Consider the following 21048-nt stretch of genomic DNA (forward strand, 5'->3'; position numbering starts at 1 on the left):
TGGTACTCTTAAAGTTCCCCCCTTCGAAAACACCTACCAATTGCGTCATGTTGTACATGAAATCTTTGTCTGAATACCAAATTGGAAACGCACCAAGTAACATGCACTCGTAATCGAATAGAAAGAGTCGGTCGAAAAAAATATCGGACAAGTTTTTGATTGCTAAATTGATTTGAATGATTTCGTATATTCATTCTTTAAAATTCGTTTTGAACTATCATTTCGACAGCCACCAGATTATTTTTGCTAACTTCTTTTACTTTTTTTGAGCAATAAACAATTAAGGTTTTGCTTTTTCTTCCATGTTTTAACTCGAAAAGCTGCTCAAAGTTTAAGCGGAGTTTGCTACCTGTTGTTTATAGAAAAGAGTTTTGCTTGAGTCCTTGGTGATTCTTTGGAAGTATAAATTTAGCATTCAAGGTACGTTTTTTTTTCGATTTAGTAAAATAGCAACTGGTTACTAGATCTTTGTTCACCGATTGGACGATGGATGAAATGGGAAGTTATTTATTTATATAAGTGTTGAAATAATAAACTGGGCTGCATAAATAAGATGTTAACGTGCAAATGAACAAGAAACTAAGTAAGACGTAGGTTTGAAATTTTAACACATGCTAGATGAAATTATTTAGAAGGACTCCTCGAGGCAGAAACTCGAGAAACCTTGTTTTGAATGCGTAAAGAGCCAGTAGATCCTAAGAAGTTTCAGAGTTGTTCTTGATGTAAACACCCTCGCAAACTACATAAAAAATCTGAATCCATGGGCTCAGTTTGATTGTTTGGGAAAAACGACTTTATACCGACGGAAAATTGACTGACTGACTTGGTGATTAATTGACATGGTCCGGCGTCAAAAAATGATTGTTATTGATTTGGCGTTACAGGCATGGGCGCTGATTCAAGAAAAGTTGCTATGAGAAACCAATGATAATCCTAAATAAACGTTGGAGCAGTTTTTGTAATAGGTCGTTTCGTTCATCCACAAGCAAATAAAGTTTCAACCCTTTTTTGGCGCCGGGCCAAGTCCTTTTTTTCAGTTATTTGGTCTGTCGTTTCTCCGTGGTATAAGGGGTGTGCCCGCTCTGATCTCCGAACGAAAATAATTTTATCCAAATCCGTAAATTAATAAGAGATATTTCTCGGCAAATAACTCAGACAATAGATAAATTTCGGCATTTTCTATCGATCATAACATCATATAACTTTTTATCATCAGGTCGTTTTTGGTACAAATCGGCGCAAGCTAGCCACAAGAACCGGTCGGTAATGTCCTTGAGATACATTGCTCTTTTTGGCGGTCAGCCTTAATCAAGGTTGAACCGAATTAGAACCAAAAAACAGTTGAAATAGGATATAACCCCCGTTTTTAGTATATTAATACATAGGCAAGTGGGGGACTCGAACCTACGTCAACTCTTATGTTACGTTACTTTGTCTTACTCCGCTTGGCCAACTGTGCTTATTTTATATGCATTTATACTCTTGTTTTATAATTGAGTTGCAACATCCTCCCCCCCCCCCCCCCCTGAAGAAGGAAAAAGCGGAGCGAGCTTAACGGTCGGCCGACTGACTTCACGGTTCACGGGTTGCGGTCTTAACCAGGGCGGATCAAGCGCAACCGTCCTGTCCGTAGTTTAGCTTGACGATTCGGGCGAGAGGGTAGTACCCACGCGGACTATCGGGCTCAACCACCCACACGAGATCGCCTGTTTTAAGAGTGAAGTCAGAATGAGTGTGCCACTTGACACGCTTATTCAGCTAGGGAACATATTCGCGAAGCAAACGAGACCAAATCGCGTTAGCATATGACTGCGCTCGCACGTACCTTTTCTTGTGGTCGAAGTGCTCCCCAGGTAAAAGCGAAGGAAAGCTTGTGGCATGTTGTCCAAGCAAAAAGTGGTTTGGGGTTAACGCTTCTAACTCACGTGGATCAGTAATAACGGGAGTGATTGGCCTCGAATTCAAAACCTGCTCGACTAAGCAGAGTGTTGCGCCTACTGCCTAGTATATCGTAAAGCACGCGCTTCACGCTTCGGACGAGGCGCTCCCAGGAGCCGCCATGATGGGGTGCGCCTGGCGGGTTAAATTTCCAAGCAGCACCTTTGTGTGCAAAAATGGTCGGACCCATGCCATTCCAGCTCTTGATGCAGGCAAGTAGTTCCTTTTCCGCACCAACGAAGTAATATAATAACTTCAACATCCTCATAAGTATATTGAGTGGGCTTAATAGGTGCTAATTGTGGATAATTATTCTGCAAATCAGCAATATTGATTAATTCGGAACCAATCCAAATATTGTCTTTAATATATGCACACAGACGGAATACGAAATCACTATTATTCGGCTCGGAGGAAACTGTAAGCTTGACCCTCTGAGTCTCAACGACGGTGGTTGAATTGAAACCACTAATTGACAAGTTAACGGGCTCCCCTACTTAGCCGAGACGTTTAACGAGTGACGAAGACACCCAAGAGTGAGTCGATGCACTATCACAAAGAACCAACGTCAGGAGACTGGTTACACCCGAGGATACACCAAGTGTTGCAATTGGCAACCTTCCTATTGACGATTCAATCACTAACAGCGGCATGGGTGGAAGTGTTTGTATTCTCCTTGGATTTGTTTGTTCCAGCCTTATTTGAGACATTCAAATTTTCCTTCCGAGGAAATATTTTCTCGGCTCCATGGAGCAAGACATTATGTGTGCTATCGCGCTCTGGTTTCGGGCATTTTTTAGTTCTAGAACCTTGCCGGAAACTATGATTGCCATTGAGGCAAGCGAAGCAAAGTTTCCTTCTAGCTACGTATTTTGCTCGCTGAGAAGCATTTTTTTCCTTAAAAACAGCACAGTTCCACAATGCATGACTTCCCTTACACAAAACGCGCGGCGGAAACTTAGACTTATCCTGAGCCTTACTAGTTACCTGGCTATTGGCTGCAAAAACTTTGGTTGTTTTTGGTTTAACTGGTTCCTCGTTTTTTGCCTTAGAGTTGGCTACACGTAATCTTTCATGCCCCTCGGCCTTTTCTTTCGACCAGTTATTTAAGTCTAAGAGTGTTGGGCGCTGCCAATTATGCCTTACAATATGCATTGACCAAGCTTCCTTTAGGTTTGGCGGAAGTTTACTAACAGCTTGGTTCAACAGGTTAACACTCTTTAGATCATCGTTGAATGACAATGATTTGAAAACTGCTACGAGGCCAGATTTGGCAGAAGAGAAACTAATGACATTTTCCGAATTGTGCATTTTAAGTGGAGGAAAAGTGTTCAGCTTATCAAGGTTCGCACCAACAATGGCATGTGGTTGCCCAAACTTCCGTTGCAAGGTGGCCAGTGCATCTTTGTACATAACGCCACTATAACTAAACTCCGCAATTGCGGTTTTTGCTTTGCCTGTGACGAGTGTTTTTAAGTATGTCAGTTTCGTATCATCGACGAGAACAGCAGAATCAACGGTGGACTTAAACTGACCAAACCATTCGTGCCAGTTTAACGGGTTGCCGTCAAACTGGGCTAACTTCCATTCAGGAAGATGATCTTTGCGGCTATGCATCAATAATTCCGCCAATTCACGAGCGGAGAGAGGTCGATCCGATGAACAACCTGGGTTCGGATAAGCGGAAGACGGTGCGCAGTCTTCGTTGACTGGCTGATAACCAGTTTTAGTATGATTGACAAAATGCGGAACATGTTGTGGATGATCTGGGGGAGTATTGAAATACACAGTCCCTCCACTAGTATACGGGGCGGCGGTGTTACACGGTGGGACAACAGTTGTCATATTAGAAAAAATGCCTCCAGCATTACAACACCGAACGGGTGTGACTATTGGAGTTGTAGCTGCCAATCGCCATAAGTTTGCATCACTTGTGTAATAATCGTTGATGTTGGGTGACACAGTATGCGGTACAAAGGGAACATTATGTTGCGTCTGAACTGGTGCTGCGTGGCAATTAGGTGCCGAAAAGAAAACCGGCGTTGGGTTTACTCCAGAAGATGAGAAGCCACCACCAGCAAATGCAGGTGACAAAGAAACAAAACCAGAACCGTGTTGTGCCGGTAACATTGGGACAGTTAATGATTACGGTTGCCCGATGGCAAACATACTATTAGTTATGTTTGAACTCATAGTCTGTAAAGGAACAGCATACGGTGGTCGTAACCAGTGTGCACTAGAATGCATATTATTAACTGGGACTGAAACAGACGGAACAGAAGCTTGCAATGGCAAAAGGCTTGCACTGCCAAACAGGCATAGCCCGATGTTCATGACTATAGATTCCAGGGTCACTCAATGCTGTATGCTCATGGTTATGACTATTACTGGTGTGAATTGCATGAGCGAGGTTGGCGGAAGTCGTCGGTTCTGACGAAATTGGTACAGGAGTGAAGGCCAGCAAACCTGGCGCACTAGCAACGTGAGGAGGTGCTTGTGAACTACCCAAGATAACAGAGTCTACCCAATCATTAGTCCGATCGGTTGCTACTTTTGACATAGGTTGACTTACTCCTGTCGAGTTACTTTCCGCTACCTTCTCGCTAACCTCAGATGAACTGTCCTCAAGTTCAAACGCTTTCAGTTCCATTTCAATTAGTTGCTTTTTATGACTTTCAGCCAGTTGCTCTAATTCCAGCTGACTTTGTTCGAACTTAAGACGGTTCTCTTGCTCTTTAAGTCTTAAAGATACTTGATACTGCCTTTCCAGCTCCTCATGGCGTCTTCCTAATAAAGCTAACCCAAGCCGTTTCTCACTTGATGACATAGTGCGAACAGTCGACGTATGACGAGTGGAAGCAGATTTATCAGATTTATATGAGTCAAGCTTTCTACTATCCTTAGACTTATTAGAGACTTTAGACCTGTTTTCAGATACTCGTGCTTCTGAATCTCTTGCTTTGTGCGAGCGTGAGGATGTCTCAGACCTAATTTGTTGTAAAGATCCCTTGCTCCCTGTAATGCCGGCTGCTGAAAATGATGAAGGTTCAAGGCTCATTTTGTAACTCTGAGCTTCATGCATTACTTTATCGTTCATTTCGGTTACTTTCTTAAGCCAAAGGTCTTGTTGAGCAATAATTTTTTCAGGGTTTTCCGTTTTTCCCGCCAACCTAATTTCGCTCAAAGTTCCTTGTTGCACTATGTGCTATATATTTTTCAATAACAAAGCATCGATCTGATGTTTATATGATCATGACGATGTGAATGCATTTGAAGTCAAGAGTCATGACTGAAAATCTCTGTGAAAACAAAAAATGTTTTCTCCAGGAACGCGACGTGCAGCTTCTAGAAGATAATCAGCCATTATCTGAAATTTGCCAGCGTTTTTTTGATTGCATAAATTTGATTCAAAAGGATTTACGCGACAAAAGCTAACAAAATGAAAAAAAATATATATAACTTTTGTATTTGCTTAAACCAAAATAATTGTTCAATATGCAGGCGGTTGCCTGTTCTTTTTTCTAGTGAAGACAACCCGCACTATCTATTTATTGTTGCAACTACTCTAACCCTTCTGGAGGCAAGCGAAACATGATCTGTTTCATGAGAATTAACTAAATTTTTGAAATTCATTACTTAGCTAAAAGATTTAAGATTGACTCGCTTGCTTGTTTTTAATTCTTTTTTTTTCTTTAAAAGTTTGCTTTGATTTTTTTAAGAAAAAAACACTAACAAATTTGATTTCCAAAACCAAAAAAACTCTGTTGTGAGATTTGAGCTTGCCCTCTCAAAGGTATCTGATAAAAGGTTAAGGTTTGCTTTCAAGTTGATGCAACAGACGGAACAGAAGCTTGCAATGGCAAAAGGCTTGCACTGCCAAACAGGCATAGCCCGATGTTCATGACTATAGATTCCAGGGTCACTCAATGCTGTATGCTCATGGTTATGACTATTACTGGTGTGAATTGCATGAGCGAGGTTGGCGGAAGTCGTCGGTTCTGACGAAATTGGTACAGGAGTGAAGGCCAGCAAACCTGGCGCACTAGCAACGTGAGGAGGTGCTTGTGAACTACCCAAGATAACAGAGTCTACCCAATCATTAGTCCGATCGGTTGCTACTTTTGACATAGGTTGACTTACTCCTGTCGAGTTACTTTCCGCTACCTTCTCGCTAACCTCAGATGAACTGTCCTCAAGTTCAAACGCTTTCAGTTCCATTTCAATTAGTTGCTTTTTATGACTTTCAGCCAGTTGCTCTAATTCCAGCTGACTTTGTTCGAACTTAAGACGGTTCTCTTGCTCTTTAAGTCTTAAAGATACTTGATACTGCCTTTCCAGCTCCTCATGGCGTCTTCCTAATAAAGCTAACCCAAGCCGTTTCTCACTTGATGACATAGTGCAAACAGTCGACGTATGACGAGTGGAAGCAGATTTATCAGATTTATATGAGTCAAGCTTTCTACTATCCTTAGACTTATTAGAGACTTTAGACCTGTTTTCAGATACTCGTGCTTCTGAATCTCTTGCTTTGTGCGAGCGTGAGGATGTCTCAGACCTAATTTGTTGTAATGCCCCTAATCCCTTGCTCCCTGTAATGCCGGCTGCTGAAAATGATGAAGGTTCAAGGCTCATTTTGTAACTCTGAGCTTCATGCATTACTTTATCGTTCATTTCGGTTACTTTCTTAAGCCAAAGGTCTTGTTGAGCAATAATTTTTTCAGGGTTTTCCGTTTTTCCCGCCAACCTAATTAATTGCTCATTGACGTCGACAGCTTTTTCCAACGCAATTTTACATTTGTAAACAGCATTATCAATTTTTGTGGTGCGACTATTATTCTCAATGTACTCAAGTAATAATGAGCGACCTTTGAGCAGCTCAATTTCTAGATTTGGACGGGTTTCAAATAACTTGCGTATCTAACCTTGGAATTTTTCGTCCATGTTTTTCACAAATTGACAATGTTTTACGGATGCCCACCAAAAAGAAGACACTTAAAAAATTGAGATACTGTTTTGATACGTAATTAAATTTACATTAATATATCAACATTACTTTAGAAGATGGGAGAACTTGACGTCTCAAAGCTTCTGCCTGAAGCCTGTTTTTTTAATAGCTCTTACAGGTTTGAGAGGTAAGCGGTTCCGCTTCTTACTAGTCTTTAGGATGTTAAGATTAGCGCTATAACGCCTTAGAAGGAGGAGAGTCTTTAACTCAAGGGAAGGAGGCTGGTGAAGTTCTTTGTACTTCTAAGTTAGTACCTGGTCTTTAGCCTTACGCTTAGAGATAAAGTCTTTGACAACGTTCAGTACGAGAATACCTGTTGAAACTAAAATTTCCTCGGTTCCGTTCCGTCTACAGTATACGATCGCACAAATATTTGTCCTAGACATTAATAACAAATTGACAAGTTGCTCACTACTCAGCTTGCGGTTATTGTTGCTGCGGTGTCTACTTATCGAGTTATTAATGGCGTCGTGCCAAATTACAAGGACGTTACGGTGAGGCAAGTAGTGATGAAGGTAGTACTGTATCGTTTTCTGGGAGTCCGAAGCGTTTAAAATCAAACTTAAACCTGGCTTTGTAAAGCAAGTATCTTTGATGCATTTCTGGGAAGGAGCGGGAAATTTTCGGAGCGCGTGATCCAAAGAACTAGCTCCTAGAACGAATACCATACACTTAGGGAACCTATGCGATGGCTACGTTACGCTTAAGTACCAATGGGGTTGGAAAATTAAGTAGGTCGCTTGAACTCCAACAACACACACGGAGTCAACCTGAGGATGAAAGAATTCAACTTAACTCACTTAATATTACCGTACCTGACCACTTAACCTTACTGTTACGCAACTAAGTCAATAATCGGACGGGAAAAACAGCTTTGATTTACTTGAAGCGAACCGGCTTTCAGTTTCACCAAGGGTGGGTGGGGGATCAGGCAAATTGGTGAAGTTCGAACAACACACGCGGAAGAAACCTGAGGATGAAAAAACTCAACTTAATTTGCCTGATATTTCGCTACCAGACCACTTAACATAAGGTTGGTGTCATCTTACAGCACAGTTTCGCAGAATTCTGGGGACGTTTCGAGGACTTTTTGGCAATTTTTTTAAATCTTTTTTCACAAAATTTTTTATAAAAATTTGGTCAGCAGGTTCGAGTCATAAACCAATCCAAAAAACTAGTCCAGTACCTCTTGTCTATGTTCCAGTTTCACGGATTAATATTCCGTTCACATATATCTAAACATTTTTGGTATCGAGAAAAAAGTCAATCAGTTTGTCTATGTACCGACTGTAAGATATTTCAGTTCAACGGAACTGTCCAAAAATTTTGGGTTTTGAGAAAAATTACCGGGTGCTAGCTTGCGGGAAAAGTTCTAGCATATAGTACATCGTATATAAAGTTATAGTAAAATGGAAAGTTTTAAAAGTTTTGGAAACTTCTTACAGCTTCTAATTGGAGATTGGCGACACCGGGAAAAAATCCAAAACTTCGGGTGTCGAGAAAAACACAGCTCCCTTTTGCCTAAAAGTCAACAATCAGGACACCTGAATGGGCCTCTCTTCCGCCAGTCTGCTCTTTCGCCTGTCTGCTATATCGTCTGGCGGCTTTTTTGGCCAATCGCCCACTTTCGTCAATTAAACTGTGTGAAGAGTTTCGGCCAATTCGGTACTCTGACGACTTTCGGCTATACCGCACAATCTGACGATTTTTGGCCAGCTGAACAATTTAACAGCTTTCGTCCAGTTAGACACTTTTTGGCCAAATGCCCACTTTCGGCCAAAAAGACACTTTTCGGCCAAACGCCCACTTTCGGCCAATTAGACACTTTTCGGCCGAACGCTCACTTTCGGCCAACTGGTAGCTGATATTTTCGTATTTTCGGCCAACAACACAATTCGGCTTGGTGATCACTCTGACGATTTCGGCCAATCGCACAGTTCGGCCAAAGGAATACTCGTCGTGTCTCTGGCGTTGAAATAGGCCAAACAAACACTCGGCCAAACAAAACACTCGTCGTGTCTCAGAAAACACTCGGCCAAACAAACCACTCGTCTTGTCTCTCGTGTTGCAATACTAAACTCTAGAAAGGGAATTATCAACGAAGTCCCTTGTAGGGCGCCAAAATGTGCCCGCTCTGATCTCCAAACGAAAATAATTTTATCCAAATCCGTAAATTAATAAGAGATATTTCTGGGCAAATAACTCAGACAAAAGATAAATTTCGGCATTTTCTATCGATCATAACATCATATAACTTTTTATCATCAGGTCGTTTTTGGTACAAATCGGCGCAAGCTAGCCACAAGAACCGGTCGGTAATGTCCTTGAGATACATTGCTCTTTTTGTCGGTCAGCCTTAATCAAGGTTGAACCGAATTAGAACCAAAAAACAGTTGAAATAGGATATAACCCCCGTTTTTAGTATATTAATACATAGGCAAGTGGGGGACTCGAACCTACGTCAACTGTTATGTTACGTTACTTTGTCTTACTCCGCTTGGCCAACTGTTCTTATTTTATATGCATTTATACTCTTGTTTTATATTTGCGTTGCAACAAGGGGTAAGCCAAGCTAATCAGTCTAATAAAGAACCAATTTGAGCCCACGGATTCTGACTGCTTCTGTTGTATGCGAGGAGGCTTAACTCAGGAACACCATTGAACCTTCAAATAATATACGGGCTATTTGCGCCTTCACGGCAAGTTTTTCCAATTTTGTCTTCGCTAAGTCCTAAAAAAACTTTGTTCTTTTGCATTTCGCTCAAAGTTCCTTGTTGCACTATGTGCTATATATTTTTCAATAACAAAGCATCGATCTGATGTTTATATGATCATGACGATGTGAATGCATTTGAAGTCAAGAGTCATGACTGAAAATCTCTGTGAAAACAAAAAATGTTTTCTCCAGGAACGCGACGTGCAGCTTCTAGAAGATAATCAGCCATTATCTGAAATTTGCCAGCGTTTTTTTGATTGCATAAATTTGATTCAAAAGGATTTACGCGACAAAAGCTAACAAAATGAAAAAAAATATATATAACTTTTGTATTTGCTTAAACCAAAATAATTGTTCAATATGCAGGCGGTTGCCTGTTCTTTTTTCTAGTGAAGACAACCCGCACTATCTATTTATTGTTGCAACTACTCTAACCCTTCTGGAGGCAAGCGAAACATGATCTGTTTCATGAGAATTAACTAAATTTTTGAAATTCATTACTTAGCTAAAAGATTTAAGATTGACTCGCTTGCTTGTTTTTAATTCTTTTTTTTTCTTTAAAAGTTTGCTTTGATTTTTTTAAGAAAAAAACACTAACAAATTTGATTTCCAAAACCAAAAAAACTCTGTTGTGAGATTTGAGCTTGCCCTCTCAAAGGTATCTGATAAAAGGTTAAGGTTTGCTTTCAAGTTGATGAAAAGTTAACAAAACCTCAAAAGGCGATTGTTTCAAATAACCTATTGAACCTGAGTTCACTCCCTAAAATGTTGTAAGAGAAAAACCTAAAGGGCGACAGAATACATAAAGTTTGGTTATTTTTTCAATGTTTCTTTTAAATTTTTCTTCTATGGAAATTTTGTTTTAAGTTTTTTAATTGAATTACTATTGAAAAAAATCCAAATTTGGGGTACGGTAGAAATTGTGGTACGGTAGAAATTGCTAAACTAACAAATACATTGGAGTATGTGGTTCAATAATGAGGCAGCCGAAACTCGGCTGACCAAAAGCTAAGCAGAAGAAAACCAAAAACATTCAGCAAATTTTGAGTAACATCAAGCAATTGAAAGTTTCAAACGGAGAGGCGCATCCAAAGTAGTACGTAATCCAACGATGAGGCATCAAAAGCTAAACAGAAGAAAACCAAAAGCATTCAGCAAAATTTAATCGAATAAAACCAGAAAAATGAAGGTTTCAAGCGGAGAAGCGAATCCGAAGAAGTATGTAGTTCAATAATGAGGCAGCCAACGTTCAGCCGATCAAAAGCTAAGCAGAAGAAAACCCGGAAACATATATTTCGAAACAGGCCAGCTCATTCGAAGGCGACCAGGGGCGAAATACATGGGATTCAGGAATTCAAGATTTCAAGATCAGAGTTGCACGTGATCATGGTAAAAGGTGGTTGAGCGAAATGAACGTGTTACCAGCATTGTCAGGTCAAATGAACAAGCACATCAAATCTCTCCAATTCATAGAACATATAAAAGTTTGTTCGCGAAAACGGTTCGCTGCCATAACACTGCCTCTAATGGTAGATCTTGCGTGGATAAACCTGCCGAGATGACAACTTAGATAAGACTACTGTAGCAAGTCAGGGCACTTGTTACTTAAACGCAGAAAAATTTTTACTAAACTTTTGTAATTATGATTTTTGTTTTAATTGATTCCCGTTCATACTGATCTTTATATTGGAGTTCAGTAGTTAATTCTACTGAATTTTGCAACACCTTCTTTGCTCTGTTTTAGTCACAAAAAAGACGGGGAAGTTGGAACAAAGCCTCAAAAACTATATGATCAACAAAGCTAGATTTAACCAAGTATCTGTTCAACAGTCTTTACAAACCGAATAAAGAGAAAAATGTTTGAACAATAAGGATTTTTTCAGGCAAAACCACTCGGTCATTATTTTCTACTGAGACGTTTTTATACGGAGCAAAAATATCAAATTGTAGATGTTAAAAAATTGAGTTCAGATAGGTTTGAACTAAGATTGATTTGGTTAACTTAAGCTAAGACTAGTTTGGGACCTGATATGTTGGAGATCTCTACTACCGGATAGAAGACTTTTATCTAAGACTAGATTAGAAAACGGGGTTTATTAAGACTACGCTAAAAGTATAAAACGGAGTTAAAAGGTTGAATTAAGATTGAGTAAGATAACACGATTGGTTGCAATAGAAACGATTAATGACTCCAACTTCAGATATGACAAAAGTCGTTGCGCTTCTGGCAGGTGTTAACTTATGGACTCAAGCGAATAAGCAACATAAAAGTTGAAAGGTCGCTAACAGTAAAATCCCTTTTGAACTTCTCCGCGAAAAATTAATTTAAGTTTACAAATACTTTTCACCCACAAATAGTATGTTGAGGCAAGGAGGTGAATTAACGTAACAACAAAAACGCTCAAGGATGTCTCCCAATGGGAGAAGTATCTAGCACTGGAGTAATTCGGTATAATATCATTTGACTAACGGAATCCGAAAATAAATTTAACAACCACTAGAGTGATGTTAATGTAGGTTAATGGTTAATCCAGATAAAGCACTACCTTTACAAATGAGCTAGTTTTTGGGAAAGTACTTTAAGGTAATAATCTAAATTTAGCGACTGGAGAAAGAAAAGAAAAAGAAAATGACATCAGAATGAGTTTGAGTTTTTGACTTCAAAGAAAGTTCATGACTACGAGGAGTTTAAGCGGCGTCACGGCTTAAGGCTCTGGTCTCTGTCCATCTCCTAAGTTCATTGAGAGTCATAGGTCGACCCAGTAGCTCCATTGCTGCAATGATTGAAGTTGTATTAAGCCAGTCAGGAGTGTACACGGTAGGCGTCTCTACAGCATCTGCAGGTTCGGAGGCTACGCCCGATGGGTTAAATTCAGTCTTCCGAACTTCCGATTTGAATTGGACTTTCTTAGGAGAACGGATTGGTGAGAGCGTTAGAAATGGCTTTATTTTGTCTATGGGACCGGTTCCACCTTCTGTGAAAAAAAACTACAAACGATTGTCGTGGGGAAGAAGTTGAGAGAGATATTAGGTTGACGACATCTATCTGGTGGCTTTCTAATTCTATTGTGATAGCTTCTAAAGATGTATTAGATGGTGGGGTTGTAATGTAGGTCGACGTGTTTTCTCCTGGTCTATCGCCCGATGTTTCTACAAGACTAGTGAATACTCTCTCTCTCTCTCTCCGACTAACGACGGTGGTTGTCTGGTCCGAATCCGTCTGTTATTGTGACGAATATAATTATCTGACAATTTTCTTGGGGGCGACGATTTCATAGGCGAAGAGGCTTTCCGCTTAGTCATACCCGTTACTTTAGGTTTGGATGAGCTCTGAGTAGGGGTAAGGTTCTTTGACTGGTTCTCTGTGTTCGTCATTGTATGCGGCTCTGTGGACTGATAAGTTGTTGGGTTCGTTGACTCTGGTTTTTGGCTTGTAGTGGTTAGTTCTGGTCGATTTTTTTTCAGATTCATCTTGGCTGTCTAATTGAATAAATAGAGGGGTCACGCGTTGGTCTAAATTTTTGTCCCCTGTATCTAGGTCAATCGGCGTATGACAAACTTTTTGCTCCTTCTTTATGTTTACTTCGTCTTTTCGGGGCATTTCCTGTTTGATGTTAGTTGATTCTTGCGCTGATTTTTCTTGTCGATTTTCTAAATTAATCGAACTAATGGTTTCAGACCTTTAAGTAGGATAAGTTCACTGGCATCGTCATCAGTTATCATTTCAGTAGGTGGGTTTGTCAAACGTATTTCGGGTGTGTTCATTGTTTGCAGACGGATGGGTTGGCCCGGCGGGCTTGCTTCTTGGATGTTTTCTAGGCCAATAGTGTACCTTAAACGTTTTATTTCCTCCTCACCCTCTCGAAGCAGTGTTTCCATCGAGCTGTTCCTTGCCACGTTCCGTATTGAGATATCCAGTTCTTCAAATTTTGCCTGTAAGTTTCTCTTCTTTTGTGTAGATTTGGAGGTCTTAAACCCAACATTTCTCGCTGATTTTGTGACTTTCCTGGGTCCTTTGGTGGCATAGAACTTGACGAGTTGATTTTTCCTGCTAGAACTAACTTTCTTCGGTGCAGAGGTTCTTTTCACGGCTAAATCAGATTTACGAATTATTTTCCCGTTTTTAAGCGTAATTGTATGATCCGATTCCCTTACTATTTCTTCTTTAAGCTCTCTCTAGTATAGTTCGTCCTTCTTTCTATCTTGTACTTTTCTATAGATAAGGGTCTTACCCGACGGGTAACTCAAGACGGGATTTTCCATACCTAGAGCTTTTCTTTTCTCTGCGCGAGAGAGAACTTTGACAGAGGAACCGGAGCTTCTGGGTACATATCTAATTGCATTAGATATATTGTCGGATGATGATGATTCTTCATCCAGGTGTCTGTCTTCTATGTCATCAGGGGAATCCCAGTAATTTGGTCTGTCCCGGCACAATACGCTTCAAAAAGGAGCAGTTTAGTGATTGTTGTGTTACCGTTCTTAAGCATTTTAAGATCTTTAGTAATGCAACTTCTAAGGAAGGTTTCGGATTTTCTTGTGGCATAACCATGAGTCGTTCTTTAATTGTTCTAATTAGTCGCCAGACCAGAGCCGTAGCTCTATGGTCACCCACTGGACTGATTATGACGTTGATGTTTTGTTCTTGACAAAATTCTCGGACTTCCTTAGAAATAAATCCCGACCCTTGGTCCGTTCTAATAGTTCTGGGTATTCCGTGCAAAGATTTGTATTTTCTAAGAAAGTTGATGACCGATTTGGCAGATGTTCGTGATGTTATTTCTGCCGATGGGAATTTTGAAAATCGATCAGTGCATTCGAGTATGTGTTTTTTTCGTTCCCCAAATTAACGATAACGGGCCGGCAAAGTCCAATTCGATTTCTTGATTGGGTTCAACGACCGTTGGAAGTTTTCCAAGTTTATCATGTCTTGTCAGAGGCTTCAAGTTTTTACCCGATTTCACACACTCGATGTAACTCTCTCCATGTACTTGAATTTCTCTGTAGATTTTAGGCCACCAGATGTAGAGGGTTGCCTGACGTTTTAATCGCAAACTGGCCTGGGTGAGCTTCATGTAACCTGTGTAACATCGTCGTGCTGGTATAACTAATCTATCGTCGAAGTAAAGGCATCCTCCGTACGCCTCAACCTGTACCTCGGACCAATTAAATTGTTTATTCTTATGCATTAGTTAACGTGCAAGTTGTTGATGTAAGGTTTGTAATAGTTTCCGAGTTCTGCGATGTCATGTTTTCTGTCTTCTTCAATTGCTTTTAAAATTTTCTTTAACACAAGGTCTTGCTTTGTTAATAATGCCATGATCTTAGAATCAAAGATTTCGGGCCATGAGAACGGGAATAATTTATGTTTAACCGGCTTGGAACTTTTTCTTTAAAGAAAGTTTGCTCAGAAGATGTGCGCGACGGGTTGCTAGTATTGGGTTTTAAGGTTTGAGCTTTTTTTACAGTTGAATTTTTAGGTTGTTAGGTTAGTTCATGTTCATCAGACCTGTCTCTTAAAGTTTTGTAGTTAGTAGAAAAATCGATATTTTTAAAAGATGGAATGCAGTTTTCTGTTCGTGAATGTAAATTTTGACACACTGAAATTTTGGAATGTGTAAATATAGCTTGCAAAGTTTCTGCAGCATTCGCAATTCGTTTCTCAAGTTCTATTTCTTGACTTGTCATATTATTAGCTGATTGGTCCATCGTGTTGCATTATATGACGTCATGAGAGAAAATTTGTTGCGAAAATTTGTTCCTTAGTTGCTGATGAGAATATCTAGGCATCAGATGTTCGAAGCCTAGAAGAGTGCTTATTTGATTGACGGAAGCAATAACAAATTTTTAGTCATCGTACGAGACTGGTAAGGTTTCGCCCGATGGGTTTCTAGAAAAATAGTCCATGAATCCCATTTCCTTACCCGGGAGATGCTCAACTGTAAAATCAAATGGTAACACTTTATCCGCCCAACGGGTGAGGCGGGATTGAGCCGTATTCGTATATTTATCAATTTTAAAGCCCCTATTAAGGCTTTATGATAGGTTAAATTAGAGAACTGTTTACCCAATAAGTTCTTGAAATGGTCTAACGCCTAAACTAAGCCCAACATTTCAAGTTCGTTCAGGCCGTATTTTAGTTCGGCTATATTAAGGAATCTACTCGCAAACGCTACCGTCTTCCAAATTCCCCCATGGTCTTGCTCGACGGATGCGCCCATTCCTAGATGTGATGCATCGCATTTTACTCTTGTATTTAGTTTAACGTCAAAGTGATGATTTGTCACCGTATTGCAGATTTCCTTCTCGATTTTTTCGAACGCCTCAACCTGTACCTCGGACCAATAAATTTATTTATTCTTTTGCATTAGTTCTCTAAATGGTGCGAATAGTAATGCTATTTTCGGGATGAATTTTTTGAATTGGTTAATTGATCCCTCTAGCGACCTTATGTCTGTAATGCAACGTGGTTCTTTCAAATTTCTGATTGCGTCTGATTTGTGTATTAATGGAGTTGTCCCCTCTGCGTCGATTTTGAATCCTAGGCATTCTATGTTATGCGTCAACAATGTACAATTTTCCCATTTTATGGCTAGTCTTAGTCGTCCAACGTTTTTCAAACGTTAATAACGTTTTCAAACGTTAATAGGTAACTTTCCAGTCAGACGGTCCATGAAACGTTGAAAATCATTAGGCATATCGCCTAGTCCGTAAAATGCAGTTTTAAAGCGATATGAGCCTGTAACGTCTCCCCCACGATGTTAAAACTGTATTGGTTACTTGCTTTTTCAGATAATACTTATCTGGCTGTATGCATATTTTAGGTCAATAGATGAGAACCAAATTTTGTTTTCGTCATATCCACTAATTTTTACCGCGACATTATTGATTAATTCGAACAGATTAGGCATTTGATATTTGTTACGAAATATCTATTTGTTGAGTAGTTTTGAGTTTAAGGCCAGTTTGATTGATCCGTCCCTTTTTGCTGTGATGACGATAGGGGAGATAAAACAGTCTTCCAAATATCTGGACAATGTTTCGATATGTCCATCTCTAAGTAATTGATCGATGCATAATTTCACTTTAGGGAGTAGGTGGATCGGTATGCTTTTCCCTTTTACCGGTATTGGCTTTATGGGCTCATTAAAATAGGTGCTCACGATAAAATTGTTTGATCTACCGGTTCTTCTTAAGAGGTCGAGAAATCGGCCCGATCTATAAAATTTGAACTCACGTAGAAGTGGTGTGTCTAAGTGTTGGCAAGGTTGTCTGTCTCTTTCAAATTTTATCTGGTTGACATCTATCCCGATGGGTGGTTTTGCCCGGGGTCTTCAGTACGTCTAACACTGTGGGCGGTGGCTGCTTCTCTAGGACCTCAATTCCTAAATTCGGTAGTATAAAATTTCCGAGAAGATTTCTTTCTGCCCCTTCAGTGATAAACAGTTGTTGATCCTTGGCATCCCACCCTTCAGATTGAATCCTCACTATAACTTTTCCAATGATATTTATCTAACTCCCGAAGCCTTGATATGCTTTTTTCGTGAACTTGTCGACTGCTTCTATCTTTAGAAATCTGTCTCTTTTTTTTCAAATTATGAAGTAGGTCTTTCTTCTTAAACGAAACTGAACTTGCTGAATCAATTTGTATTTCGGTAAAGTAAGGGTTAAATTTTCCCATTGATTCAATAAGTGTCTTTTTCAGTTCCCGACCTTCATGATTGAATACAGTTCTCACTCCCCCTTCGATTTTGTCTTTCACCACGCTTACTTGATTGTCAATGTCCACCGCTAAGACTAGGAAGTCTTCCAGATCAACTTCAAACTCGGGATTATCCTGCGGGTTGGCCCTGTAGTTTTCTTGTTCGGGTAATGTTGGATTTTGATCAACTATATTAGGTCAATATATGATCAAATATTCGATACATAGTTTTTTTTTTGAATCTCGACGTTTCGCATATTTTAGATAAAAATATCTCTAACTAATTCTGCCTCAGGTTGGCCCAGCTTATAATTAGTGACTTCAACTTTAGATATGCCAAAAGTCGTTGCGCTTTTGGCAGGTGTTAACTATTGACATAAGCGAATAAGCAACATAAAAGTTAAAAGATCGCTAACAGTAATATCCCTTTTGACAGTAGATTAAGCAGCTGCTTACAACAAAAACCCGGGTTTTCTTCATCTCTAATTATTCTCATTGCGTTGGTTTAATCGTACAAATTGATCTTAAGTATAGGATAAAACATCCGTTGCTTTAAAATTTGCCAAAATTGATTCAGAGCAACTTGTTTTTTGGCACTTAAAAATTGAACAATTAACATATTTTTAATAAGACTATGACTTTTTTAAAACCATTTTTACTTTTTTTTCTTGAAGCCCTTGGTCTGTTTTGGGCATTTTACACAAACAAAGTTCAAGTAGCGCTAATGCACATCAAGTTGTAAATTGGATGTGTATTCAATGTTTCGCTCATTTGTGATTCTCTTTTCATATATTGTGTTAATGGAAAAAGCTGGGTGGCATATAGTAAACATTTGGTGTAATGTTTTAGGATATGGAGAACAGAAGAAGTAAATAGCTTTGTGGACTTGATAAATATTTTATGAGTGAGAGAAGAATATGAGTGAGAAACAGAAGAAGACGAAGAAGACGAAGAAGAAGGTGCTGGACATGAGATGTCCGTGGCCAGGTACATTTGACCAGCACAGTCACACAACTGCAGCAGATCCCCACAATCCTGCTCCAGAGTCAGTTGCTGACCAATCAGAGAGCAATAATAACAATAATAATAACGGAACATCCAACCAGCACAAGTGTGGTTTGTGTCACATAGCGTGTCTGAGGTGCCAAGGCCCCTCCATCTCCGACTGCATCGAGTGCAGGAAGTTGCAGTTGGGGGGCATGTGTGTGGAAGACAGTTGTCCTTTTCTCTTTTTCGAACAGGAGAACCCAAATGGAGCCAACTACTGCACCATGTTAGTAGCCTCGTTTCTCCATCCTTTTATGTATGATGGGTCTAGGGCAGACATATGATATGTCAAACATCCGAAGTTATGTAATTTTTACGTAATAATATGACGTAAGAATATCAAGCACAAAACATAGTTCTACTAGCCAATTCTTTTATAGCCGGTTCTTGGGTTAAGTATCTAAATGTGTTGTCAAACTCGCCACACGTTTACGCGACTGCTCCCTCCCTTCTTTCTTATTACTTAAAGAATGAAGTCACCCAAGAAAAGTAGAAAGGCGAGCCATAGATGGCTGGTCAACTAACCCGGTCATGCATGCAACCCGGTCAAAGTTAATTCGACCAATACAGCATCTTTCAAGCGAACGGTAGAAATCGGATCTTCGATTTACGTTTTTATAAAATGTCGGTTGTTTGCCCTAGTAAAGCAATTTTTCGGTTGTTTGCAACACTTTTTGGTTTTTCGATGTTCGACATATCGGATGTTTGCGCAGTACCCAAGTATGCTCTGTTCATAGCCACTTAGTGTATCAAAAGGTAGATCCTTTTTCAAATTAGCCCCCTCCCTTCTTTCTCAGTACTTAAAGAATGAACTAACCTTAAAACGGTGAAAAGGCGAGCCATGAAAGGCGGGTCAACATACAAAAAACCAAATAGTGAAATGATTCGAAATTTTTCCGATAATCTTGAGCGGACACTTTTAAAGAGAACAGTTCAAGTGATGCAATTTTTTCATATTTTTTAAGTCGAAATGGAAGGCCTCATCCACTCACAAAAATGCAACATTTTCAAGCAACCCGGAAAAATGCTAAAGATAGAATTTGTATGACTAGAAATTTTCCCTAAGCTAGAAAACCCTTTTTTATTTTATTAAATTTCAATTTTTGGGTTGTTTTCGTTATCGAACACAAGTGACAAGGACTTTTTAGCTTACTGAAAACTAAAAATAGAAAAAACTGTAATTGTCTTCCAAATCTTCCAATAATGATTTTTTTTGCCAAAGTTTGAATTTTTTTTAGTCAGGCATTGATCAAGGCATACATAAACATGCTATACAAAACAAATACGCATTTTGAGAGGTTTTAAAAACAGTATCCAGCAAAACGAAAAATAAGTCCAACTTTGGTGTATCCAGGACTGGTGGGTTATACAAAAAATTGAAAACATCTTTTGATGATTAGTTCTTTTGAGTTTATAGTTTCACATAGGTAATTTGGCCTTTTCTACACTTCTCAAACAAAACAGTTTTAAAAGCCTAAAAGTTTTTATTAGTAAAAAAAACTTTAAAGTGACTTCATATCTTAAAATATAAATAAATCGTTTGTAGGCAGTTAGAAAAAAAATTTCGTCCTACGGCTATTTGGGTTTCTGCTATATTTGTGAAATTTTATCAAAAAAATTTCAAGTTTTTAGCTTTTGTGAAGTTTCTTCTTACGTTTCCGAATTTTTTTCTTACGTTTCCGATAAAATTTGTTGTACATTTTGATTAATTGATCTACTGCAAGTTGATTTTGTAGAGCAAAACCCAAAGGAACGTTCAGAAAAATTAAATTTTATGCAACTCAATGATTAAAAAAAATGCTTGAAATGTTTTCTCATACAAAACTTTTAGTCTATGGAAATATATGGAATGGTACGATAAGCTGTTTTGTTTGTCGACACGGCAAGTGAATCATTAAGAGGCTGAAATAAGCACTTGATAGGCACACAAATTGATGTCTCTATATTTTTGGATTCCAGAGTCAAATTTTACACATGTTTCAACATGTAAGTGGGTTGCCTTTATAAATTTTTTGTGGATTGCGCTTACAAATAATTGTAACATCAATTTTGTCGGCACATTAGTTTTGTTGCAGAATGCGCCATGAGTGACTGATTTGTTCCGGATGCTTCAAATGTAAGCGGATTCCGCAAATAAAAATAGATTCCGCAAGTTTGTGCGGATTCTGCTTACAATTTGCGGGTTCGGTTGGCAGTTGGCGGATTTCGTTTACAGTTTGCGGATTTCACTGACAGTTGTGGATTCTACGACAGTTTAAGTTTACGCTTCGGTGGTGTAGGTGGACAGTTTAAGTAGATTTTGCTTCGGTGGTGTAGGTGGAACGGGACGAATGTCGTGAAATTTCGAATAGCACAGAGATTTATGTGTGGCGCATCTGTTGCGTTGAATTGTGAATTGAATTATAGTCATATTTGTTTGATATTTGGGAGTTTATTGGCACTGGAGTAGTTGAAAAGCTCCAATTTACTCTTTAGTTATTTTTCCTTGAAAAAGATGGCCAGGATTTGAAAAAATTAAGGAGGAAACAAGTTGTCATAAAAACCATGCATATAACGAACGAAAAGACAAGAATAACTTGAACCTTAAATTGTTCTCTTCATTTATACAATTATTTTGTTCTGAATTCCAAATTTTCTTAC

At 39.1% G+C, this 21048-nt stretch overlaps 2 protein-coding genes across 4 annotated transcripts in view; one reads left to right on the top strand and one right to left on the bottom strand.

Moving 5' to 3' along the window:
* LOC134842484 (calcium-binding protein 39-like) overlaps window positions 1-21048 on the bottom strand; it is a 477223-nt gene that overhangs the window by 247252 nt on the left and 208923 nt on the right. The gene's annotated exons all lie outside the window — the stretch shown is intronic.
* The window catches only part of LOC134842456 (uncharacterized), a 47544-nt gene that overhangs the window by 3634 nt on the left and 22862 nt on the right, over window positions 1-21048 (top strand). For all 3 annotated transcript variants that reach the window (XM_063858801.1, XM_063858802.1, XM_063858803.1), the window contains exon 2: window positions 18211-18634. In XM_063858801.1, coding sequence (XP_063714871.1) covers window positions 18279-18634 — 356 coding nt within the window. In that variant the 5' untranslated portion in view covers window positions 18211-18278. The remainder of the gene's footprint in view (window positions 1-18210; window positions 18635-21048) is intronic.

This window comes from Symsagittifera roscoffensis, chromosome 3 (genome assembly GCF_963678635.1).
Source record: "Symsagittifera roscoffensis chromosome 3, txSymRosc1.1, whole genome shotgun sequence".
Classification (NCBI taxonomy): Eukaryota; Metazoa; Xenacoelomorpha; order Acoela; family Convolutidae; genus Symsagittifera; species Symsagittifera roscoffensis.